General features: G+C 37.0%; 1 protein-coding gene across 4 annotated transcripts in view; it reads left to right on the top strand.

The window, feature by feature from the left end:
• The window catches only part of dacha (dachshund a), a 201,530-nt gene extending 176,244 nt beyond the window's left edge, over positions 1-25,286 (top strand). For 2 of the 4 annotated variants that reach the window (XM_048165579.1, XM_048165577.1), the window contains 5 exons: positions 9,345-9,490; positions 10,029-10,176; positions 11,778-11,924; positions 15,362-15,427; positions 24,008-25,286. In XM_048165579.1, the coding sequence (XP_048021536.1) occupies positions 9,345-9,490; positions 10,029-10,176; positions 11,778-11,924; positions 15,362-15,427; positions 24,008-24,045 (545 nt within the window). In that variant the 3' untranslated portion in view covers positions 24,046-25,286. Of the gene's footprint in view, positions 1-9,344; positions 9,491-10,019; positions 10,177-11,777; positions 11,925-15,361; positions 15,428-24,007 lie in introns of all 4 variants that reach the window. The other 2 variants (XM_048165578.1, XM_048165575.1) reach the window with 1 other exon arrangement.
• The last annotated feature ends 1,910 nt before the right edge of the window (positions 25,287-27,196 follow it).

Here is a 27,196-nt window from a genome sequence, read left to right as displayed (position 1 = left end):
ACACTAATACCCCCTCATTCACTTCCTCCTTCAACCTATTACTGTTAGGGCTTTTTATTGTCCTGCTTTCATCTTTTTCCGTGTATACGTATGTATCGTGGGGGTTAACTAACGAACATTGGTCCTTTGCTTTGGTTGAGCTCATTAAGTGCTTTGTGCATTTCCTTTTGGGGGCCTGGTTTTAATGTAGCTTGTTATTCCGTGCTCTAGTGAATCAGGGGCCCCGTGGACCTCAAGTTTTGGAAGTGTAACCCCTGAGAATTATTTGAAGTCGAAGAACAAAATTAAGAGGTGATAGGGAGTGACTTGCGCGCCGTGTTGTTTTCATTGACTTTCGTTTACTGTGCCGGTAATATAGCTCGCGGTTTGGTGGTAGGAAGTTTCTGTGCTTTGTTGAGTTTTTGTTAGAGCAAGTCAACAAACCAGAGGATCTTTCAGATCAGTACGTTCAAATAGATTTGTGCATTTATGAAGAAAATGGCAGTGTTGCATGGGCCACCATAAAGCTAGAGTGATGTGAATGGTTTTGTTATGCAGTTGCTAGGGGTTTTAGGTGGTTACTCGTGAACAGTGAACAGGTTTTGTGTAAAATTCCGGCAATTTTTGCCCGCAGTTTTCTATTGGTCAGCATTGTGAATTTGCATAAACTTGAAAATTAGCAAAAGCTAAAGAACTTTTCGCCCTTATTCAAAACTCCAAATCAAAATGACTGGATTTCACCCTCCAAATTATAAATGTGACCAGACCTTTACTGTAATCAGCACACTAGGTTGCCTATTTTCATGTAAATTGCAGATAGTCGTGTAGATCGAGGACTGTCCAGTAACACATCTCTGTATGTTTGTGAATCGGCGAGGGTGTTCATCTAGGAGTTTCTTCCGTCGTGTTACTCCTCTGTGAGTTGGGTCTGATTGGACTGTGTCTCACAGCTATAAATACCACCCAGGCGTTTGGATCCCCATGCTTTAGGGCTCCCCTGGCGCCTCCTGTCAAACACTGCCATCTTGTTGGGAATAAATGTCTAACTGGCAGAGGGGCGATCTGTCTCTCTCAAGCTTTTTTCTCTAGCGGGCTAACGCTCCATCAGAGTCTGTGTGCCATCAGATCGGCAAGAAGGTCCTCTCGCTCGCCCTGTTCTCTTAATCTCATATTTCTTTTCTCAGTGTCTTGTTTTTTTCTCTCTCTCTCTCTCTTGCGTTTTCCTTTTTCTTCCTGATTTCTCTTAATCACTAATGCGAAATCCTCTAACCATTGCAATCCATTAATTTTCCCAGAGGCACAAACTGTTCAGAACAAGTGTTGTGTGCTCACTCAACCGTACGTGATCGACTTTGTGATGTTTAGTTAAAGCTGACAAATGAGACTGACTGAGAATGACACACAAAACATGTCATATTTAAAGCAAAAATGAATAGAAACAAAGGCAGTGAAGCTTATTTTAGGACCGTTATGATATTTTGTATTCTCACATTATGACAGCTAAATATTGCCCTCCAATGTGCATTGTAGTAATGCAAAAAAAAAATACATTTTAATTTTTATAACTATGATTCCAAATTAAAAAGGTAAATTAAATGTTAAATAAATGCAAATAGTCATAATGATATATTATTTACATGTTAAAGTATTTAAAATGCACATATTACTTTATTTTTAACTCTAAAATAGTGGGATTTACATAAATAATAATAAAATTAAAACATCCGGACAAATTATAGTACAAAATAACTGTCTATGTGCTAAATTGCCATTAAAATGAACATCACTATAGTAGGAAAATGCTTATTTTCATTTCTGATTTAGGGGTGAAATTCGAGACACCTGAACAGCCCTCACCCAAACCTGATTTAATCAAAACAAGGCAAAACGAATAGTAAAGTCAGCAGCTACAACTTTTTGCTCAGACTGCACCATTATATGCACTTGTCACTAATTTCCTCTCTCATGACATCATTAATATAGTGCTAAAAAGGACCTCACAGTTCAAAACAACCTCAAATAATTAGCTGTTGCCTATCTTTTAACATTTACTCTGGCAATTATGGTGATTAGTTGTGTGCCTTGATCTTCATATGGAAATCTTTGTGTAAACAAACCTATATTAGTGTGTGCGCGCGGGTGCGATCATGTACGCGTACCTGACAAAAACACTGTGCCGTAGATGTGCACTAAATTACCCCCTAATTGGATCCCTTTGAATATTCAAGAGACGTCCCCTCCGACACATGTACAAAATAAAAACTAACAAATATGTGGGGGCAAGAAAAGCACACTGGGGTTAAAGGCGCTGAGGGAGATAGCCTTCTTCCTCCCGTTCCTGTCCCCGGCATCTGTTCATCCATATGGAACGGGGGGCAGAATCCACCGTCTCTGGGAAGGCTGACATTATGTCAAGCAACTCGCTGAGAGAAAACCATCTTTAGAAAAAAAGTTCGAGGAAGAGACATGAGGAGAAAGCGTTTTCAAATTTGATGAGGTTCCAGTACATTCCAGAACACTTTACATGGCTTTACAGTAAATAAAAATGTTAAAAGAATAACAATATCCAGCAATCAGTTTATCATTCATTTAAATTGATTATATAAATTATATTATTATTATATATATATTATAATTTTAATAATTAAATTGGAAATTAAAAAAAAAAAAAAAAAAAAAAGCGTTTAAATCAAGCTTTTCAATTGGTTTAAATCTCAAAGCAAAGCTTTGTCTCTGTTTCTTTTCTCTCTCTCTTTTTTTTTTTCTCTGGTGGCCATGGTGGTACTTGAGTTTCTTTGTTTTTGACCGGTAAGAAAGCTTTTTCCAGAAACTTCATATTGTCTTTATTTTTAGTGGACAGCAAATAAAAGGTCTGATAGATGAATTATTGATAGCAGTGGTCAGTTAAAAGAAAAAAGCACTTCCCTTCTTTTTGTTAGTTTATTTATTTATCTGTTTGTTCACTTTGTACTCTCGTCTGGCGGTGTTTTGTCGGGTTGAGTGGATGGATGTGTTTTATTCAGGTATTTTTTGAGTAACTTGCATCTTTTAAAAATATTTACATTTGCAAAAAAATGATTCGGTATTGTCTTCTGCTGTGAACCAAAAAGACATTTTTATCCGACAAACATACACACACTATGTACAAACAAACAGATCCCATTGTGCTTGGCCTCACACACACACACACACTCACACACACAGTATCATTACTCGTGCACATTACAGTGAGGGGAGACAGAACGGGGGCACTTTGTAAATGTCATGGGCCGAGGGCTCTTCCACCCTCTTTGCTGGATGGAATAAAATGAATTGAAGTGAACACTATCAGCAGCCGCAGCAAGATAAATCTGTCGTTTAAAAGGGACTTGCAATTAGGTGTGCAGGGGCCAGCAGGAGGGCAGGGCTTTCAAGAGCCTGCTGCCATTAACCTCCTTTCTACTGCCGCATTGACCTGGGATGTGTAGTTTTTAGTTCCCCGAGCTTGAATTTCAGTCATCTACTCATCAAAAAGAACTACAAAGAGGTTGATGTTGATTTTTAACTCGTTCATGAAACGAGCCCATTTCAGTAAAATTAAAGGTGCCCTAGAACCAGTTTTCACAAGATGTAATATAAGTCTAAGGTATCCCCTGAATGTGTCTGTGAAGATTCAGCTCAAAATACCCCATAGATTTTTTTTTAATTAATTTTTTTAACGGCCTATTTTGGGGCATCATTAACTATGCACCGATTCAGGCTGCGGCCCCTTTAAATCTCGAGCTTCCTGCCCCCCCGAGCTCTCGACTATAATACAGTGCATTTACAAAGTTCACACAGCTAATATATTCCTCAAATGGATCTTTACAAGATGTTCGTCATGCATACTGCATGCATGCGTCGGATCATGTGAGTACAGTATTTATTTGGATGTTTACATTTGATTCTGAATGAGTTTGATGGTGCTTCGTGGCTAAAGCTAACATTACACACTGTTGGAGAGATTTATAAAGAATGAAGTTGTGTTTATGAATTATACAGACTGCAAGTGTTTAAAAATGAAAATAGCGACGGCTCTCTTGTCTCCGTGAATACAGTAAGAAACGATTGTAACTTTAACCACATTTAACAGTACATTAGCAACATGCTAACGAAACATTTAGAAAGACAGTTTACAAATATCACTAAAAATATCATGTAATCATGGATCATGTCAGTTATTATTGCTCCATCTGCCATTTTTCGCTGTTGTTCTTGTTTGCTTACCTAGTCTGATGATTCAGCTGTGCACATCCAGACGTTAATACTGGTTGCCCTAGTCTAATGCCTTGAACATGAGCTGGTATATGCAAATATTGGGGTCATACATATTAATGATCCCAACTGTTACGTAACAGTCGGTGTTATGTTGAGATTCGCCTGTTTTTCGGAGGTATTTTAAACAAATGAGATTTACATAAGAAGGAGGAAACAATGGTGTTTGAGACTCAATGTATGTCATTTCCATGTACTGAACTCTTGTTATTCAACTATGCCAAGGTAAATTCAATTTTTGATTCTAGGGCACCTTTAAATGTAGGTGACTAAAATCTTTCAATCAATTCAATATTTGTTTCCTGATTCATTCAATGACCCTTTTTTTTTGCAAATTACATCATTACGCCAGTAGGTGGCGACAAGTCTCAGTCTTTTTGTGTATTATGAATGAGTCACTGAATCATTCATTTAACAGATTTGTTAAAAAACAGATTCCACTGAAAGTAAAGCAAAGTCAAGTCAAATTGTACAGTGCTTTTCAATTTTTTTCAAATTGTATCAAAGCAGCTTAACAAAATATTAATGATGTTAATATTTATAATATCTTCATGCCATATTTAGCAGACCAGAGCTGCGATGAACCAAATTTTGAAACAAAATGCCATTTCAGTTTTAATGAAAGATTAAGAAGACATGTGACCTGCAGTGAGTTCAAAAAGTAGTTATTGTCTAATTATCTCTATTAAAAAACCTTTACAATTATGTATTATTTGTTGTAATCCAACAAAAAATGATTGAGCTACACCTGTTTTAAGTCGATATAGTCAGCAAACTCACTTTTGACAATCAAGTGACCTCGAGACAATCGAGACCTTAAAATCCCTGGTAATAACACCAAATTTGGTACAAACCAAGTGAAAACCCATATCTACAGGAAAAAATATATATATTCAACTTTTTTTTTCATGATTCAACAATTGTTTGATTAATATAAAATACAAATAAAAATGAATATAAACAGATTTTTTGAAATACTGTAATTCATATGAGTATATTGGGATTGCGCGCTGTCTGAGGCGTCTTTGTGCACACGCATTAGATCTTTTGTTTACATCAGCATGAGTTTGAAAATCACATTTCATTGGTTCAGACTCATCGAGAGTTCGCAATGAATGCTGTTCACAAAGCTGGAATGCTGAGCTTTAAAATGATACCAAACTTGTGCTGAGAGGAAGCACCAGTCGTCCAGAAGTGAAGAGAGGAAAGCGGCATTTTTCATGGACAAAGGAAAGGTACTCCTTCAGAAAACATACAAATAAAGATAGTTTTAGATGTTTAATTGATATTTGGAGCATTGGGATCGCTGGATGAGGGCTTATTGAACTCATTTTTGTGAAAACCTCAATTTCGACCAAAATTTTTCACTTGTTTTGCCTGTAGCTCGAAATGAAACTGTACGCATTCAGACTCATTTTGACACATATTTATTTTGGAATAATGTACAGTGATAAAGCCTTTAAAGCCATCATAGTGTGTGTAATTGAACACAGGGAACAGATGCACGGCCGTGACTGATAAACACACACCCTCTTGCGCTTTTAAACATTTCTGCGGTCTTCACCTCCAGCTTTATCTCACAGTTCACCTCACACCTCTCTCTCCAGCGTCCCCTTCCGCTCACCCCTTTTCTCACCCTATCCTTCTTCCTCTCGCGCGCTTTCCTCTTCACACTCTATCTGCGTGACCTTCATCTGCTCGCCACTTTCAGCCGGCACCAAAAACTTAATCACACACTGTCAACCTGTAAGGAGAGAAGGAGGAGGGCGAATTCTTCCCCTCTTTCTCTCGGCTCCTCTCTTCTTTAATGCCCTTTGCAGTGGTGAGGAAAGAAGGGGGAAAATTTATAGCTGGTGGGACAGGTGGGGTATGAACAATGGGCAGAAAGCAGTGCAGGGTTATCTGGTGGGGCGCGGCAGAGCGCGTGGCGGGGAAATCGATGTGACCCGTGATACACTGTCATCACAATTCCCACCCCAGCCGTCCTATTTGTCTTGCGTAGGGAGCCCTGGACGGGTCGTGTCAACGTGCGCTGAGAGAGGCCCTGGCCAGATTAGCCGGGGTGAATCATGACTGCTTGCGCTCTTTCTTACTCAGCCCCAGTTCTATCTGTTATTGCTGGTGCAGCGGGGCTATAGTTTGTGGCCTGGCACTGTGGGTGGGAGGGGTTGCCTATGGGGCTTGTGGGTAAAATATGGATTGTGTGTGTGAAAATAAGAGATTAACTACTATATGGAGGTTTGGACACAGCAGCTTTCTGTTTCATCAGAAATACACGGTGAAGTGCTCACTCGGTTTATATTCTCCCCGCTGAGTGATATTCGCGTTTACTGTTTCTGAGTGTACGGTCGAGTCTCGCTTTGATCGTAGCCAGTTCATCCTCTTTGAAACAAATTTGTAACTCACTTCATGGTGAAGTATCATTTTTTTGAGATTAAAATGCTTTCTTTTGTCCCAGTTTGTTATGCAGGGACTATAAGTGGGCAGTTTATAGGTTGATTTTATAACTGTGGCAGCATTTAAAGATTGCTCTGTTTGTTTGAGTGTCCTGACCATCCCAGCACAGCAACAACTCAACCAATGGTATGAGTTTGGGGGTGGGGTTATCTGTTTGTTTGGCCAATGGTAGAGAGGGGGGGGGGATATTTGAGATACCAGATTGTAAACAATCTTTTTTAATTCTGCTTGGTGACACAGAAATGACACAATTTACTTGGAATAGGTTTGTCACTACAATGAAAAAAATTGTCACGTAAAGGGTTAGTTCACCCAAAAATGAAAATTCTGTCATTAATTACTCACCCCACACCCATAAGACTTTCGTTCATCTTCGGAACACAAATTAAGATATTTTTGATAAAATCCGATGGCTCAGTGCGCCCTCCATTAACACTTTCAATGCACAGAAAGCTACTAAAGACATATTTAAAACAGTTCATGTGACTACAGTGGTTCAACCTTAATGAAGTGACGAGAATACTTTTTGTGCGCCAAAAAAAACAAAATAATGACTTTTTAACAGTATCTAGTGATGGGCGATTTTAAAACACTGCTTCATGAAGCTTCGAAGCTTTACGAATCTTTAGTTTTGAATCAGTGGTTTGGAGCGTGTATCAAACTGCCAAAGTCACGCCCCCAGTGGTGAACCATTGAAATTTTGAAACAATTATGATGTAACAAAGCCTCATTTACTGAAATCACGTGACTTACGTGTACACGCTCCGAACCACTGATTCGAAATTTTGAAATTTCGATTTTGAAATCGCCCATCACTAGATATTGTTGAATAAAGTCGTTATTTAGTTTTTTTGTCGCACGAAAAGTATTCTCGTCACTTCATAACATTAAGGTTGAACCACTGTAGTCACATGAACTGTTTTAAATTAAACGACTTTAGTATCTTTCTGGGCATCTGAAAGTGTTAATTGTCTTGCTGGCAATGGAAGGCGCACCGAGCCAGCGGATTTTATCAAAAATAAAATATCTTGACTCATATGCGTACACAGGCGCTCGACGCGTGCACAGTTTTGAGCAATCTCTCGCTACAAGTTACAGCCCATGTAAACATCTTTGTATTCTTTCATGCTAGAGTTGTACAAATGAGGGTACTTTCTAACCTCTTTCTAATCTCTCGTCTATGTAGGCCTCCATTGTCGCTGTAGCTTGCATGCGTTCGGTCTGTTCTGTTCAATACCTTGTGAATCGACGCCCCCAGTGCATGGTTGCCACCTTGTGGATAAAGTAATTACTACAAAAAAAAATTAAATGCGCAGATGCGACCTGCGAGGTTACAAAAATCTGGCGGTGCGCGTACAGTGCTCGCGAATTTCACTGTATACTGACCCTCGCGTAAATTTTTTATAGCGTTTGCCAGTGTTTACTTCATTTACTTTTAACAATTCATTTGTGAAAAACACTATAATAAGATTACAGAATCAAGAAGTTGCTATTTAAAGAATAAATATGTATTTTAGAGGTTTATTTTTCCATCACATTCCAATTATTTTTTTTCCATAATGATTTATTTTCAACTAATTTATTTCTAATTTAGTAAATATTATGTAAAATAAATAAGTATAAATTTAAATTGCAGCGTGTGATTTTTACTAGCTTTAAATAAAATACTCTGATATCATATATATAAGCTTTTAGTCATCCTGCTCTCTAAAAATGTTGCATTGGCCATCAAAAAAAAAAAAAAAAAAAAAGTCAGTCAACCACTATTTTACACAGAACAAAATAAAACAGTTATGATGCCAAATTGAATAACAATAAATTAAATGTAAATTGTAAATGCTCATTAAGGCACATGTGTTAAAGGTCCCCTTCTTCGTGATCCCATGTTTCAAACTGTAGTTAGTGTGTAATGTTGTTGTTAGAGTATAAATAAAATCTGTAAAATTTTAAAGCTCAAAGTTCAATGCCAAGCGAGATATTTTATTTAACAGAAGTCGCCTACATCGAACGGCCAGTTTGGACTACATCCCTCTACTTCCTTCTTTAATGACGTCACTAAAACAGTTTTTTGACTAACCTCCGCCCACAGGAATACACAAGAGTTGCGTTTGTAGAGTGTGTTTGTCGCCATGTCGTCGAAACGCTGTTATTTTCATCCCGCAGTCCAATCACCGGGTCTGATTCCGGCTCAAATTGATAGGGTAAAATTAAAGACATGTTTACAATAACACTGAGCGCGTGCATCTCCACGTTATGGTAAGAGGCGTGACCTTTCTGGGCAAGGTTCGCTAAACTGCTGTCGAATCACAACACAGGAACCGCTGGCACAATCAGAACTCGTTACGTATTTCTGAAGGAGGGACTTCATAGAACAAGGAAGTCATCAGCCCGTTTTTATGACAGTAGAAACAGCGGTATACAGTAAATTATGTAAAAAATACTGTGTTTTTTTTACACGCGAAACATGAACACATGTTATATTGCACACTATAATAGAAACACAATCAAAGCTTCAAAAAACCACGAAAAACGGGACCGTCATAAAATGTCGACAGTCATAAAACACTGGTGTGACTATTCACAACATATTCATATTATGTTCTGTGTTTTGCCAGATGAGGCTCAGTTAGCTTTGCCCATGCAGAAGACAGGGTTCGAGAAGCTTCCTCTGGGCACTCAGACTCTTCCTCCAGGCTTCCCCGCCCCCTTCCTGTTTGCAGATGGCCTCTCTTCCGTGGAGACATTGCTCACTAACATCCAGGTACATTCAGTGTGTGTTTTGTTAGCGTAAGTTTGTAAGGAATAGTTCAGTCCAAAATTAAATGTCATAATCTACTTATGTTCCAAACCCATATACTGTAATTCTGACCCATGTCTGACAAGATTGCCAGTGAATGATTTAAATTTCAGTGTGTTCCTCACACAAATCCATTGTATAGCTTCAAAATACTTATGGATGTTTACTATAAAATCTTATTAACAGAAACTGGGAGAGTCAATATGGGTAGATTGATTGACCACAATTGATTTTGTGATTTCAGTTTACATCTTGATTGTATGTTTGTATCATTTTAATTAAGTTAGATTGTTTTAATATATTGATAATTATATAAATTAATACATTGATATAATTAAGTTACCCTGCAACCCCTTTGGAAGTTTGCTGAGGACCTCTAGTGGGCCCCGGCCCTCTGCTTGAGAACCGCTGCTTTAAAGTATATGCGTGTTGCATAAGGCAACTGTGGATGTTTATCTGTGTATTAAAATCGACTGTGTCTTGTGTTGTGTTGGCGGCTCAGGGTCTTCTGAAGGTGGCTGTGGATAATGCCCGTGTGCAGGAGAAACAGGTGCAACAGGAACGCAAGGAGTTAAAGATGGAGCTGTACAGAGAAAGAGAGATGAGAGAGAGTCTGGAGAGACAACTCACCTCTGAACTGCACAGCCGAGGTACGTGCACACACCTGATTAAGCTTAAGGGCGTTTGGGTGGTTCATAATTTAACTATCATCGTCATATGCTGAAAAAAATGTTCAGTCAAAATTTCCTGGTAAATTTCACAATTGATTACAAAGAGACAAGCAAGTAAAACATGAATTAAACGTTTTACATTGAAGTAGAAGGCACTACAATAATCTTTTACAGTATATAATATTTAATTTTTACAGTATTTAATACATGACATAATAGTTATATTTTAGGTCCAGAGTTCCCCCAGTCATATAAATCATTAAAAAATTATGAAAAATTAATGGAAGTTTCTATAGTAATTATATGACTTTTTTAAAAATAAATATATTAAATATTTATAATATTATTTATGTAATTATAATAAATATTTATAGCCATTAAATAGTAATTATTTATTCATAAATACATTTATAAATTGTTTAAATTAAGTCCAGTTATCCAGTATTCACAAATGACTGAAAAAGTCATGGAAATCCACTGGTCTCACGATGATCTTCATTTTCTTTTAGTAAACACATTAGCGCATGACGAACACTCAGAAAAAGCTCAGCGTATGCCGCCGGTTCTCTCCCTTCATCGCAACCAATCCGTGTCACTAGTGGATTTACTGCCAATTCAACTCCTGCCGTTTGCGCCAAGAAATTAAGCCAATTATTCAGCTGGATAACAACTCTGACAATATGTACAAACACCTCAATAATTTATTAGCCATGGCTGTTACAGCATTTCATGTTATTTTAATGCGCACTGTTATATGGTGGATGATTTGGCCAATCAAAGGCAAGTAATTAGAGGTGCGAGGAGGAAGGGACATACATTTAACGCTGTAAGCGAGCGAACACGCCAGGAGCTTGTTTTAAGGTCTTCTGCCAGACTCTGAGTGTTTCAAAAGGCTGTTAATTGCTGTGAATCCACATATACACAGAGTTGATTATGTTTGCACATATTCAGAGATTGTGCTGTGCGAAAACATTGTGCTGTGTGAACATGATGTGTTGGCGTGAGGTGTGTGTACAGCTGTTGTGTTGTCCCATAAATGTGAATTGATAGGTTTAACTTGATTACTCCTTGTTAGACTCTTACAAATAAAGGTTCTCAAATGGCATCAATGGTTCTGTGTAGAACCTTTAACATTGTACAAGAGGTTCTTTATAGTGAAAACCAGCAACTTCATGCCAAGAAAAAAAATGGTTCTTCTATTGCATCGCTGTGAAAACCTCCTTTTAGAACTTTTATTTTTAAGATTGTAGGGTTAGTGATTTGAACAAAGCCTTAACCCTCTGAATATGAGTAATAGTAATAGTGATGCCCAAGCAAACACCACCAGCTAGGCCATATTTCCATTAGTTTATTACTTTGAACATCTAAAAACCTTGCAATTTTACATATCCTTTCTGAAAGCTGTTGCACGTAGCGCACCATATGTTTTTGTTTTGCTAGTGCTAATGAGCACTTTCAAGTCTCTAATGTGTGAACGCGAGTGTGTGCTGGCGTCTCCTTGTGTTTTCAGACACCATGCTGAACGAGCGAAGTGTTTTACGTTTGAATGTTTGTTCAAACCTTTTTCTTGTCTCCCTCAGCCACTATTCAGAAGCGTCTGAAGAAGGAAAAGAAGGCAAAGAGGAAACTGCAGGAGGCTCTGGAGTTTGAGTCTAAGAGGAGAGAGCAGGTGGAACAGGCTCTCAAACAGGCCACATCTCCCGAGAGTCTCCGCATGAGTCTCAACGGTGGGGTTCAGCTTTTTGACACCTAGACTAACTAGTGTCCTAACTAGATTTGACGCAATAAATGACAAGCCCATGGTGAAATCTCACTGGTCCAAATCCTGCTCCATGTAGTCATGAGATCAACAGGTTGAAAACATTCCTGAAGTAAAAGTCTCAATTTTTTCTACCGTGAGTTTAGAATTTGTTGATCAATATTTGCTTTTGTAGATGCCAAAACACTTGTTTGCATTTAGCATATTACAGTATTCGTAATAGGGCTGGGTAAAAAAATACAGATTTCTCGATTTTAATCGATTCTTATTTTTATGAACCGATATCGATTCTTAAATCCCAAAAATCAATTAGTCTAGTCTGTTCTCAGTTGATGAATGAACAGAACACAATAATCTTTGTGCTTTGTTACTTTTGATATGAAGCAAAGTCTCAGATTTCAAATGACGTCCATCTTATTACGAGATTCAAAAAATAAATACCGTTTTGGCGCTGTTTAATGTGGCGTGACAGATCGCTTTAGCACCTCAGTTAAAGAGAAGCGGCAGCATGAGCGCATGTGAACATCCTCTCCGCTTTAATACCAGTTACAGCGCGAAATAAACACGACTAAACATCTGAAGGTATGTTAAAAGATACAGTACATCTTACCGAAATCTGTATCATGTCTCGTGTAATAGCTCAATCAATGTTTCAACCTCGGAAAGATGTCAATAAAACAGCTTGTAAACAATGTCACGTAATGTCACATTTACCTCAGAAAAACATATTCAGTGATAAACTCATTAGTCAGCTAGAAAAGTGAACTCTAGAAAGCAGCATTCTGATAAATATAGCTATGCACCGTTACATATTCATTATAATTTTTAATGTTCTTCAATATTTCATGCATGTTTGAATAAATCACTTATGACAGCCACAATTTAAATGTGTATATATTATATATATGTCTATATATATATAAAAACAATTGGAGAAATATGATTATGTAATTCTAAACTTTAGTTATTATAAAAAAACATTACTGAGTGTAATTTAAGTGTTTGTATATAAATAAGTTAATTATAAATAAGTTAATTTTAACAATAATAATGTAGTACCAACTGACTCCCATGTTTACAACATTAGTTGAGAGATTATTTTTCCTCTAGAAAATGTGCCATGTACTGTAACTGAAATACTACATCCAAAATAATCGATATCGAATCGAATTGAATCAAAATCGTAATTGAATCGAATCGCAAGCATGTGAATAGAAATCTAATCAAATCGTGGAAATTGTGTCAATACCCAGCCCTAATTCATAATATATCATTAAAATATGAATATTGTTGGACGCAACCCTGAAAGAAAGATCCACCAATCAGAGAAGTCACTGTTACCATGCCAAAAGTGCTCAGCAGCCCACTCCCATGAACCATTGCAAATGTCAACTGAGTCATTTTCCCTAAACTTACATATTTTCAAAATAAACGTCAAATATATTGTTTTTAATGAATGACATTCAGTGGATTATATTATACAGTTGTTAGTGATTTAATTAATTTCTCAATGCTTAATGGGCGTTAAAATAATCCAAATATAAATGAGATTTGACTGCACACTCACTTGCAAAAAGTTTTTATTAAGGTATGATACCTTGACAAAGGCTTTGTGCCGAAACGTTGGTTAATAAAAACGTTTTGCAAGTGAGTGTGCAGTCAAATCTCATGTACATTTAGATTTATCTCTCTTGAACTGCACCTCGGACGGAGTGTGTTTTGTTTATGTCTTTTTTGATTACTTGAGCAGCTATAAGAATTTAGGCTTTTTACCATTCTCTTTTTTCATATTTTCTTATAATATGCTTTGTGGTTTGGTTTAAGGTCAATTGTACATTTTATCAAATGTGTTATATTTGGCTGTGATTATGTTGCTTTCTTTGACAACAGAATATTGACTTAAAGGGTTGGTTCAACAAAAAATGACATTTCTGTCATTAATTACTCATCCTCATGTCGGTCCAAATCTGTATGACCTTTGTTCATCTTCGGAACACAAATTAAGTTATTTTTGATATCTAATAATATCTTAATTCGTGTTCCGAAGATGAACAAAGGTCTTACAGGTTTGGAACGACATGAGGGTAAGTAATTAATGACAGAATTTTCATTTTTGGGTGAACTAACCCTTTAACACTGGAAACTTGTCAGGTCACACCTTGTTTTGACACACACACAGGCATACATGATTTCTCTTTACAGTCTATCCTGTGATACTCTCTCACACTATCTTTAAAGATCTGCCTATTCAGAGCTTTCATCTGTTTGTCCATCAATATTTCGTTCAACCTTCTGTTCTTTCTCATATTTTTTTAATTGGTGCTGATATTGGTATTTCCGTCTCAGTCATAACTATTAGCGATGCATTAGCGTCATAATCTCAGCTGAGGAAATGGAGCCTGATGTTTATCATAAACGCTTTAAATGCGCACACTTATCAAGGCCAAACCATTTTCCTAATCGCTCGCTGTTGTTTTGATTACACTTGTTTAATTGTGAATATCTTAACAGAAGCAGAATTTGAATGGAGGAAAAAAAAACATGTTCAAGACATCTGCAAGTATTTTCATGAGTGCTGGGGCAATTATTAGGCCAAGGCTGATTAGACGTGAATTCATTAGGAGAAATGCCTTTTGTTTTTGCCTTTCATCTGAGGGCAATGCTAGAAAAAGATCCCTATTGTGAACGTCTGCTGTTACGTCACATCTCTCCTCAGATAACGCTACTTCCTCTTTTGTTTATCCGTGCGACGCTGCCTTTGTTGTGGAGATTATTTCCAAATGCAGTTCAGCTAAACTGAACTAGGTAGGCAACATGAAATAAAAACAAAAATCTATTTACTTTCATATATTTATTAATACGTAATACCATTCAAAAGTTTGGGGTTGGAAAGATTTTTGAAAGAAGTCTATTCTCACGAGTCTATGCTTTTTTCATGTTTAAGTTAAATGACATGATGCCCACTTTAAATAGATAAATAGGGGCTTTATTATTTTCAGCAATTCATGTTGATATTGTTGGGACATAAAGTAAAAATCTTATTACAAAAATAGCAGTGAAGTTTATAAATATTTCAGTTGTTGACCATCAAATCAAAGTCATGTGGTGCAACCAATGTGCAGAAACATGCAGAAAAAATAAAATAAAACAGAAAATATTGCCTCTGAGAGGACTCCAGAAGACCCTTGTGACTTTGGATTAGGGTCAATAAGTCTAGTTCAGGTTGGAAAATGTCAGATGGTGCAACTCCATCAATAATATATATATATATATATATATATATATATATATATATATATATATATATAGTAAATATATTTATTTGAGACAAAGATTCCAATGGCGTGTTTTACTGCTAAAGTACATGTAGTGAGAGCTCTAAATGTGTGACGTATTTGGTTTTAGAGGCAGTGATACCAGAGGTGAAGTCTGAACATAATGGCAACCAGCAGGAGAACTCAGCTGTACAAGGTAAGCAGTTACATATACTGTATATACACTACATTTATGGCTTTTGTAGCCAAAACTCGACATGAGTCATTCAGTATTTGAACGAAAAGTAAAAAATGGCCGCAGTTGAGAAGATGCAACCAGCCATGTGCTGTACATATGGTCCAGAGGCCCCTCTCTCTCCTGGGACCGAACCCCAGCAAAACTACCAGAGTAAATCCCTGAACTTGCCTTACATCTCATTGGGTCCCTTTGAAGATGTCCAACTCTTTCAGGAGTGAGATTACAAACTGATGTTTTCATGCGCCTTTCACGCTTCCGTTCCCCGAGATCTATTTGCGCTTTACAGCCTTTCTGCACACACTCATACAGTTTCATTCTTATCCCTGTTCCATCTGTCTTTCCCCCTTCCCTCCAAGCTAGCCTCCCAAATCTGGCCAAAAGTTGCATTTGATAAATGGGACCTATTATCAACACGTCTGACGGCGAATTAAAGACCCGCTGCCGTACATCTTATTGAAATGTGGGGCTGGGGGAAGGTGAATAAATACATATGTTTACAGAAGATGCAGTGGAAACGGGCTGCAAAGTGCTCCGCTGAAAATGAGCAAAATGTTTTTCCCCTATATAGCCAATTTCACAGTCTGCAAATAAAGAGACTTCCATTTTTCTTCTGGCTTTGACAGCGGTGCTGTAACAGAGCACTGCTGAAGCGTTCGCAGAGTAGATATCTTTTTTTCTTCTTTGGGGCGGCACCGGGGTTCATTCACAGTGTAGAGAGGTCATCGCCGGGTGATGGTAGGTTTCTCGGGTTGAATCAGACACTACTTCACCCTAAATCTGTGGCCCATCTCATGTTTCAAAGTCTGTAACTTTCAACTCCAGGTCAGATCTACAAAACCTGCAGATCAAAGACACGCAGCCTTAGACTAGACTGACAAATACATCAATTGTTATTTTGTAGGCCGACATCTGGAGACAGAGTAGAGCATGCTGTTGTCAAATCTTGTGAGACATCAAGTAACTCGTGACTCGAGAAAAGTTTAGTGATCTTGAGTTGTCTTGATACAAGATCGGTTGTTTTTGACCATCAAGTGATTATTGAGCACACACAAAACCGGATTTATTTATTGTACAAAAGTAACAATCCCAAGCCATTTTGAGCCACGACCCACCAATTGAGAAGCACTGATCTTGAAATCATACAGAGATCCGTTTTCTTGCACTTTTAAACACTTACAGTCAAGCCTAAATATTGACTAAGGAATCCAATGTAAATGCCACTTTTTTTTGTCAGAATATTTCTGGCAATTTGGAAGGAGCGGGGTTGGGGGAGTCCCTAAGTTTCCCTTGCAATGAATTCAACATTGTGGAGCCCCTAAATAGACATGGTGATGGAAAAAAAAAAGAGAGGTAGGAAAAATCCTATTTCCATTTATTTTGCATGTTTTACATTTGCTCACAAAAATGTTTGCATTCCTCAAAACACAAAGTTTCTGGTGAAAATGCAAAACTTTTGTGAGAGAATGCAAAAGCATTTAAATATTTATTATTTTCAGTCAGACCTCACCATGTTAAACAATGACAAATGACCTTTTTTTAATGTTTGATTTTCTTTTTAGAATAAATACCATTTATTACCACAAAACTCTGTTATTAATATATATCTTCAATTACACATAACAGTTCCCAGTTCATTTTGAATTAGACAACTGAAACATGATAAACTACTGTAGCAATATTTTATCTCATTTGCGACCATTTTAGCTGCAGTGTAGAGGCCTGCTTCCAGTGGAATTCCATATAGCCTGTTTTACCAGCCTGTGACTTGAGTTGAGGCGTCACTAATGTGAGCGTAACAGCAGGGATTAGTGTTAGAGCTCTGTCACAATGCCCCTGACCTTTAGAGCAATGAGCAGAACCAGGAAACGGGAAGATCAGACCTTTCCCCCATAACGCAGAGGCTAATACGAGGTGCAAATTAGGCTCTCTACGATGGGGCCGTAATCGCTCTGACAGTTTTTTGGCTGTTCTGCGCTTCATGAGTAGTGATCAGCACACTACAACAGAAAGAAAAACAGCCTTGCATTTAGGACTGCCCATTAATATTCGACTAATCATTAGTCGACTAAAAGAGGCTTAGTCGACTAAAAATGTTATTAGTCGGTTAGTCGCAGAAAAAAAAACTTGTGGTGAAGTTACAGATCGTTATTGGTGGGTCCTTTTGCTAACCTAGATAAATATCCAATTTTTTGCATGTTTTTGCGGAGTGTGGAAGCTGAAGTATTAGTCAAGTCACCTTTATTTATATAGCGCTTTTTACAATGCAGATTGTGTCAAAGCAGCTTTACATTGATAACTGGTACATAATTTGGCTGCACAGCAGCTCTTAAATAATAGTGTCAATGCAGGCAGATCAGAAGCACTGTTGAATAAATGTCAAGAATACTATTGAATATCAAATGTCAAGTGTCCCCAACTAAGCAAGCCAAAGGCTATTGAGCAATTAGCGCGCTTACTGCATGTCAAGGAGGCGCCGGCGTGATCACTTGCATTTATTCTGATAACAGTGGAAAAAAATTAAAATACTCCATCATTTTTGGTCATACAGATAAGAGTAATACATCATTCAAAACTAAAGGGTCTACTTTTATTTGTGTAAACTCACAATAACAAGAAAACGTTGTGCCTTTGTAAAATAAAGAAAACAATCATGATGTGCTTTCTGCCGTCTTCAAAAAATATAAACCAAAACTCAGTGTATACTTGCCTCACATACATGATGAAATATCTATAGAAAGCTTGAAAGCGATTATCAAGTGATAGTCAACCAATTCAAGTGGAAATCAAATATTCTCAGATTATATAATCTGTATGAAATGTTCATATAGGCCCATCCACTAATGCGGAGATGACGAGTCTGCATTATCAACTTCATCTCTGCAGCCGAAAACAGAAAACATTATCAACAAATTAGACAGTATCCTTGCTGTTTTTTTGCACGACAAATTCATAATCAATACTTTTGTCGATTAGGCTATGTATTATATATAGGCAATTAAAGGCTCATTATTATGATTTATATGGCTTATTAAGATATACATGCGTGAACAGTCAACTAATCGCTTAAATGAATGAAAAATCTTTAGTCGAGGGCAACACTACTTGCATTAAACTTTAATATCTTACCTTAAATGGAAAAAAAACATCTTCAATATGGTTGATATAATTCAGTTTAAGGCTGTAAAATTATAAATGAAACATATATCATATATATATCATATAACAATGACTGCTTTTGTTGAGCAAGATTTGAACTATTGATCCACAAATTCATGTTCATTTTGTTTGTGGTGGCAATTCTTATTTAAAACAACTAATTTTGCAATATGAAGGGAAATATTCAACAATAAAATATGTGTCATGGCCGTAGATTTCTTATGGCCGTAGAAACTATCGAAGAGTGTATGCGATCAGTTGGTTAAGGAATGCTCTGTTTTGTTCAGGAAGAATAAATCCAAGATCATAATGATCCCGTACTCTCTCGGATGCACACATCATCACTTTATCTCTACACTTCTTTATGTAGAAGTTCCATCAAGCTGAAAGAGGAAAGGTGCAATCAGCTTACAAAGTCTGGCAGCCGCCCCACCTGGGGAGTTTGTGTATGAAGTCTGTTGTCCGCTCCACCCCTCCCCGAGCTCCCGAACCTCACCACATTTATCCATTACAGCCGGCAAAAATCTAATTAGCCCGTGCTTCTCTCCCAAGTCGGACTTCACAGTTTTGCAAGCTTAGCAGTGACAGCTGATTTCATTAGGTTTGATTGTCCTTGCCGAGATCCCACTCGTCGGGCTAAAAGCTTTTTGCGCTTTCTCAGGTTCCACCTCTGTGTTGGGCCATTACGATGACCCGTGCCTTTTCTGATTAATCAAGACAAGTGGCGCTAACAGAAAACTGCTGAACACAAAGGAAGGTGACATCATTTTACAAGCCGATTAAGAGAAGTGTGGAGTGGTGGAGGGAGTGAAGAAGGGAGGTGAGGTGAAAATGTAATTAAGGAGCAAACCGAACTCAAAACATTGCAGTCGCACTCAATGGCCGCCATTTCAAAGAATTCCGCTCGTGTAACGTCTAACAATCGGCGTAGAAAGTGTGCGGATTTCGTCGAGGTCTATCAATATACCAAACATACCCAGTGGTATATTTTCTTCAACCCACTAATTGCTATCATGCGGTGATATAACGAGGGGGAATAATCAAGGATGAGGCAGTGGTTTGTGTTTCGAGATTAAATGAGACCGTGGTTATAGGGAGGGGAGCAGTGTTAAATATGGAGTGTGTTGGTGAGGAGGATGTCCCAGAGGAGGACCACCCTCACCTCCCCATCCATCTATTTACAGTATTCTACATGTGGGGCAAAAGAGCCAAAGATGCATAGGGTTGACCTCATCGCTGGCAACAGTTACTCATTTACTGAAATACCGATATAAGGAGGAGAATGTAACGTTTAAACAACTGCCTTGAATGCAAGTTAAATATTTGGATGTTTTATGTTAAGGCTACAACAACTAATAGATAAAAATCAATAAAGTAACATACTAAAATGTGATTATGAAAATGGTTTGCACTTGTTGAAATGTGGAATAACATGCTTTTCAATGCAGGATTATGAAATGTGCCTTCTTTAAAAGATAAATTGAACAAACACTTTTGCTTTCACAAGTTCATTATAAAAGACAAATATTTTCACAATTAATATGAGGTCATAAAACCAAAATGCAGATGAAAATAGTTTTAGATGGAGTTAGCATGTGACAGTGAAAGCTCTCAACATTCACAAAAGATAAATGAATATCCTTGAAGCATTGAATACTAGTATTTTGGCCCACCTCCCACTTAACAAAACAGATAGTGTCCTGCTTTGTCAGGTCTCTGTATTAAGTGTATGAACTATTTGCTCCGGTGTCTCCTGGGTACAGCTTCATCATGGCAGATTTAGTCTGCTGTCAGCCATAGGACTCAATTAATTGCACTTCAGGATATTACTCGTAACTCATATTTCAGAGCAAGTGAAATACCCGCCTTCTATTTATCTCTTCCAGCGTCTCTCCCTCCCTTCAGCACCTGCAGGCCTCAATGTGGCATTCATACATTGCAAATGGTTCATGTATAATATGAATGTCATGTGTTTATATGGCACATTTGGTATTCATGCTTCCACGTATGCTTCAGAACAAAGAGGGTTGAACATGAGAAAGTACTTCAATTCACAGTTTACCAAGCACTTTCCACGAACAGGGTACACAAACAGGCCCTGCAGTTCTTTTTCAACAAACAATCAGTGAAAATCAGTGCTTAAAATTATAGAAACGTTTGTCAACTTCTGGAAGTTAAAATAGATGTTTTATTTGTAGTTTTATGGCTGAAAAATTTGGGACATTACCTAATTTGTGTGATTCTTATTCTATTCTTCAATTCCAAAATCTGACAACCTTGTCAAATGATTATTAATTATTATTATTATTATTATTATTATTATTATTACACACACACAAACACACACATAACCAGTCAAAAGTTTTGAGTTGGTATGATTTTTATTAATGCTCACTATGGCTGCATTTATATATTAGCTGTTTTATGGTTGCAACCATTACCAAAATTTGGGACATTACAGTTTAAAAACTCCTGTTTGTGTGGTTATTGTATAGTATAAACAAATAAAAATGAACAAAGATTAAATTTATAATTATTATAAAAAATAAAAAAGACGTAATTAATAATAGGTAATTATAACATTATAATAGACCTTATAATAGATGTAATTATAATGTTAGTCTGGATTTATTGATGAAGCTATTGATCGTTTTCTTACAATAACTTGGGTAAGTAACAGTGTTGACTATTTTAGCTCTGCAAATGCAGCGAATGCAATAATTTGTGTGAAATTCCCATCAAGTTACCAAATGAGGTCACTCACAAAATGGGGCATGCAGAAATACAAACATTTTTGGCAATAAAATTTTGTAATTAAACTAATAGAATTGAATAATTTTAATATATTTAATTGGTAACACTTTACAATAAGGTTTCATTAGTTATCTAATTTAGTTAAATGGGTGATGAACTGAGAAATCAAATTTTTCTTGAGCTTTTGACATACAAGAGGTCATCATACTATAAGAATATCCTGTAAATTTCAGAACTGAAAACTTCCTTGTTAGTCCAATAAAAGCTTTTATTGACACCAGATCCAGCAAACGACAGGTTTTACAAAGTGGGGATCTATGACGTCAAAGGGCAGCAAGCACCGCCTCCGCAGAAGAAGATCAACGCCTACTTCATCACTGCCTGTTTAGCCCCGCCCACCGAATCGTGCATGACATGCAATAGAATATGTAGCCTAAGTAACATCAGCCTATGTGGTGATAAACCAGGTCGAGCTACCAAGCAATAAACATGCCGTTGAGGATTACAAAATATTGTGCAGTGCCTGGACTCGACAGTAATGCAACAACATGTCAGTAACTGCCTGATCTGATATTAATGATTCATGTACAGTCAGATGTTCTTTGTCTGTGTGTGTCAGTAAATCAAACCCGTGACTAAATGTCAACTTGCGTTGTTTCTCTTAGTAGGATGAAAATAATCTGTTATTTAACGGCGATTAAATAATATAAAGAAAGCGATCAAAGAAAGCTCCCTTTGCAATCGTTGGAGCAGCGCGTGCTGAAGCTGTCAGTCAAACAGCGTTTTTAGTTTATCGTGGCTGACGCGCAAAACTCCTGTTTAATTCAACAAATCTCTTAGTTATATCGCGTTTGTACTGTTAGTGAAGATGAAAGCACTTGTTAGTGAACAGAAATTGAGTTGCAATGACGAGATCACTGCTTTCATGCGCTCAACAACATGTCTGTGATCGGCTACAGTGTTCATCACTGCAACCTTTCATGCCACAATCTAAATATAATGCCATAGATCTTAATGTAATGCAACACTTTTCACGATTAGTTAACCTTGAGAGCTGTAATAGTAAAAATGCGCTAAAAGAGAGAGTAATACTTGGCTATTTCAAATGGAAAGATGTCAGCCAATCACAGCAGTGGGCGTTTACACTGAAGTCTCGCAGCAGACACGCCCCTTAAAACAGAGCGTTCAAACCAGAGGGCTAAAATCAGGATAGGAAAAATGTCTTTTATTTATAAATGATGACAATTTTGTATGTAAAAGCATACTAACATTATAAGTGCACCCCAGGAAACATTATAAAACAATAAAACAACGCAGTTCATGACCCCTTTAACATGAACTAAGAATTAACAATACTTCTACAGCATTTATTAATCTTAGTTAATGTTAATTTTAACATTTACTAATACATTATTAAAATCATGAATTTGTTAACATTAGTTAATGAACTGTGAATTAACATGAACAAACAATGAACAGCTGGATTTTTATTAACTGATATTAACAAAGATTAATAAATACTGTAACAAATGTATTGCTCTTTGTTAGTTCATGTTAGTTAATACATTAACTAATGTTAATAAATAAGACTTTATTGTAAAGTGTTAACATTTAAATTTTACTCCAAAAAATATACAAGTAAACATGTCCAGTTTAAAAGTGCACAGATTTGGGGTGGCCTGTGGATTATGTGGGGGGGGGGGCATAAACATGCCCAGTTTAACATCCGGCTCTCCCTCTCTTACGCTTGCTCATCGTCCATGTACCTTGACAACTGTGCTGTTTTGTTTACATCCTGCATACATATTAGCTCATCTGTTGGTGCTTGCAGAAACGAGCATGTTGAACATGTAAAAGCACTCGAGTCCTAATGAACTGCTTCCTGTGTGACGGTGCGCTGCGAGCTCTCCGATTAACATGCATCTGCAGCACTCCTGCCCCTCAACCACCAGCTGTTTCTCTCTGATCTAGTGCTTTACGGCCACAGCAAACATGATTCATTCTGAAAACTTGCTAAATTTTGCTGTTGAAAGACATTAATGTCTTTGTTTTTGTTCCTTTTTTAATTATGATTCTTGAAATATGAAGTCTTTTGATTCTCTTGGGGGTGGTGGAATATTAATTTGTTTGTTATTTGTTTTCAGGTCAAAACTATATTATGCATCATTGTCATATTATAAAAAGAACAGATAGTGTTCTAAAATCTGATTGGGCCTAGTAATATAGCTCAGTCATCAAACTATAGATGGCGCTGCCTGACAGGTCTTTTATATACAATCTGCAAGCTACCACTATCACATGGCACTAGTTGATCGGCCTTTGCTGATTCTGCAGCCAATGAGATTGTTTGCTCAACTTTTAAATAGTCTGATTCCGTGTAGGCTACGATCAGAATTCCTCTGAAACCCTCCACCTCCCCCAGCTCCACTGGTCTAGATCCGCTATGGGGTTTATGTATGTTTATTCATGCAGCAGCAGCATGTCTTACATGCTCACAGAGGCATGTCTGTGTATCTAATGGCAGTAGCATTGACATATTCATTAATATGCCAAAACTACTTGGAGTTGTCATGACTGAAATATACATGTAAATCACTGTAATTCACTGCTTTTTCTTCTTCATTACAGAAAACAGACCCTACTCCAAACCTCCCATCATGTACTGAAGCCTTGCATCTTTAGTCCCACAACCACGACAGACGTCTCCGCCCAGAGATGGCTGGGGCGATGCAGAGAGGGGTTCGTGGGGCTTTTTCCTGGTGGAAAAGTGGTGCGGGTGACCAGTCACCTGAAACCCATGTACAGGACTTGAGTGTGTATGTACGTGTATGTGTGTGTGTGTGTGTGTGCGCGTGTGTGCGTGTGGAGGTGCAGTGCGTTTGGGTCCTCATGAGACGCGTGTGTGTTTCTGGAGCACTGCTTGTTGCTGACCTTTCAACACCACACACACTGACTTGTAAAAAAATGTCTTTCTCTCTTGTTTTGACTACTTCTACATCCCACACTTTTTTTGAGATTTAAAAAAAAAAAAAAGTTTTTTTCTGGATTAAAATCTCATTACCTGATGAATTACCCTTCTTTATGTGAAGCACACAACATCACCCTCCTCTAATCTCCAGTTTTATTATTATTATTATTATTATTATTGAGTGTTATCTGCTGATCCCCCATGATTCTGTGCACCAGTGATTCTGAACAGCACAACTGTCTTGACGAGTCTGTAGAGAACTTTGTCCACAGCACCTCTACGTACATGAAGGGACAAATGAGACAAATATTATGCTGACAGACTCTAAATAAGACACGTGTGCTTCTTTAATAAACATTGTCTACAATTGTTGTTTTGCCTTTCAAGAAAGGGATTCTATATCAACATTTTTCTTTCTAATTTGTTGGGGTTTTTTGTTGTTTTTTGTTTTTTAGAAAGTGTAGAAATATTCTCCTCATGTTGTCGTTTCCCTGCCTTAAGTTTATTATTCTGGTGTTTATTTTATTATCTGGTTTGTTGTTTTCCATTGTATTTTAATCAGCATTTCAAAAGAATGCTTAAGTGATCTTGAAACAACATTCTTTGTACGTCTTTGCTGTCTTACTTTGCCCAGCGACAATGTTTTCTCTATTGCAACTTAACTTAAAAAGTAAAAAAAAAAAAAAAAAAAAAAAAAGTGTTCATTTGATGTTGCTATAAAAACAGTATTACAGTACTCCCCCCTTCTGTTTTTACCTGTTTATAAAGACTTGTAAATGCTTTAGCGTTTGCTATCCTGACGTTGTTATTACGTGGATACATTTTTAGTGACACAAAAGAGATGAGAAGTACCCTTATGCACATCCAGAGCGAGCATGCTTGTAAATACAACGATGAAAAATGACACGTATCGATTGAAAATAAAACGCTGCCTCTTCAGATCTATTTTTAAACATTTCTAGCAACTCCATAGGTAACGCGATCACAAATCGGCAGCTATCAATGATGTTGAATCTTGTTTTAAAATGGCAACAGACACTTATCACAGCCTTGCACATGCCACAACGAATAAAACACCCCTATGGACATCTTGGTAGGTTTTTTGTTTTCTTTGAGTAATAAAATTAAGATGGAAACATTTGCCTGGTTTGCCTCAGTCATTTTCAGAGCCGTTTTTGACTTACATGAATCTAATTTTATAAATGTTGTTGAAAGAAATCCTTTATGCTCACCAAGGCTGCATTTATTTGGTCAGTAATGAAAACAGTAATATTGTGAAATATTATTACAATCAGGCTTGGGAGGGTTACTTTAAAAATGTATTCCGTTACAGTTACAAATTACTTCATAAAAAAAGTATTCAGTAACGTAATCCAAGTACAACAATATGAAAGTAATGTAATCTGATTACTTTTGGATTACTTCAAGGTCACATACATATATATATATATATATATATATATAGAAAGAAAGAAAAAGAAAGAAATTTGGGGGGAATCAACTTTACTATAATTATTTCTTCTCAATTTCTGCAAGTTTTTAATGTTACATGTTCCATACTTTTGAATGGGTCTCAACAATAAAAATATTTTACAAATCTGATAAATTATCTATTGCAATATTATTATCGTTGTTGTTGTTCAGAGCTTAAAAATATAAAAGTCACATCAGATCGTAACCAAACTGAACAAGCTCAAATCAAACATTTCTGTTTATGTTTGTTCTGCTTTAATTTTAATGTTTAGCATTTTGGTTACTTTTAAAACCTTATATAACTAAGCAATCCTGTCTCATTTCCACAACTTGGGAATACACAGCCCTGAATAAATATATGTAAAGGGCTATTCAGACATCTAGTGGCTACAGTATGGTATTACAGATTATTTTTTAGTTCTTTGATAAAGAAAGTGTTTTCATAGCTGGAAGGCAGAGTTTGCACTGTACAACAATGTTGTTTGCATTTTCTTTTTTGAAAACAAAATAGCAGCGAAATTTCCATGAATTGAAAGCGTTTTTCCCCGCGGGAAGTATCGTTTCAACTAGCAGCAGTTATTCAATCTGCGTCTGAGGAGATTGTAGACGGGTGTTGTGCACGAGTATTGGAACACGAGTGTTTACCACCGGCATTCGCTGTGTCGTGTTAGTGGATTCGTTATGTCGGACTCACCGCAGGTAACTCATAATCTGCAGTTGTTACTCCTGTCTCCTGACAAAAACATTGCATGCGGCGCCTGTGGAGTGTGGAAAGTTACTGGAGCGCGCAGCCGCGCTCGTCTCTCACAAGGAACGTCATGGCAGTGATTGACAAGCCAGAGGGCCAATCGTTTACGCGAGATTGGCTGATGTTTTTAAGGCCCTACCTCGTGCACAGATGATGTATATTAATATTATTCCTTTCAGTGCACCTGATAAATAGTCTTTTATCAGTTAGTAAAGACAGTTTCAAGCAATATTGCAAAAATGTATAAAACAAAACATCCTCTTTAGCACCTTTAATGTGTTATTATGGCAAAATAATGATTTATTTAGTTTTAAATTAAACTATTGTAATCCTGATAGTATCCCCCCTTTTTTCAAAATGTAGTTGTAATCTGATTACTACATTTTTTGACGTAACTATGACGAATTACAGTTATCCTGATTATGTAACGCCGTTACATGTATTCCGTTACTCCCAACCCTGATTACAATTAACTTTCTTTTTGAATATATATTTACATTACACCAGTCTTCTGTCACATGATCCAGTTGTTTCTAAAATGCTGATTTGGTGCTCAAGAAACATTTCTAATTATTGTTGTGCTGCATAATATTTTTGAGGAATGTTTCATACTTTTTTTCCCAGAGTT

This window comes from Megalobrama amblycephala, linkage group LG18 (genome assembly GCF_018812025.1).
Source record: "Megalobrama amblycephala isolate DHTTF-2021 linkage group LG18, ASM1881202v1, whole genome shotgun sequence".
Classification (NCBI taxonomy): domain Eukaryota; kingdom Metazoa; phylum Chordata; class Actinopteri; order Cypriniformes; family Xenocyprididae; genus Megalobrama; species Megalobrama amblycephala.
Note: the sequence above shows the minus strand (reverse complement) of the source record. Positions and strands in the feature narration are given on the sequence as shown.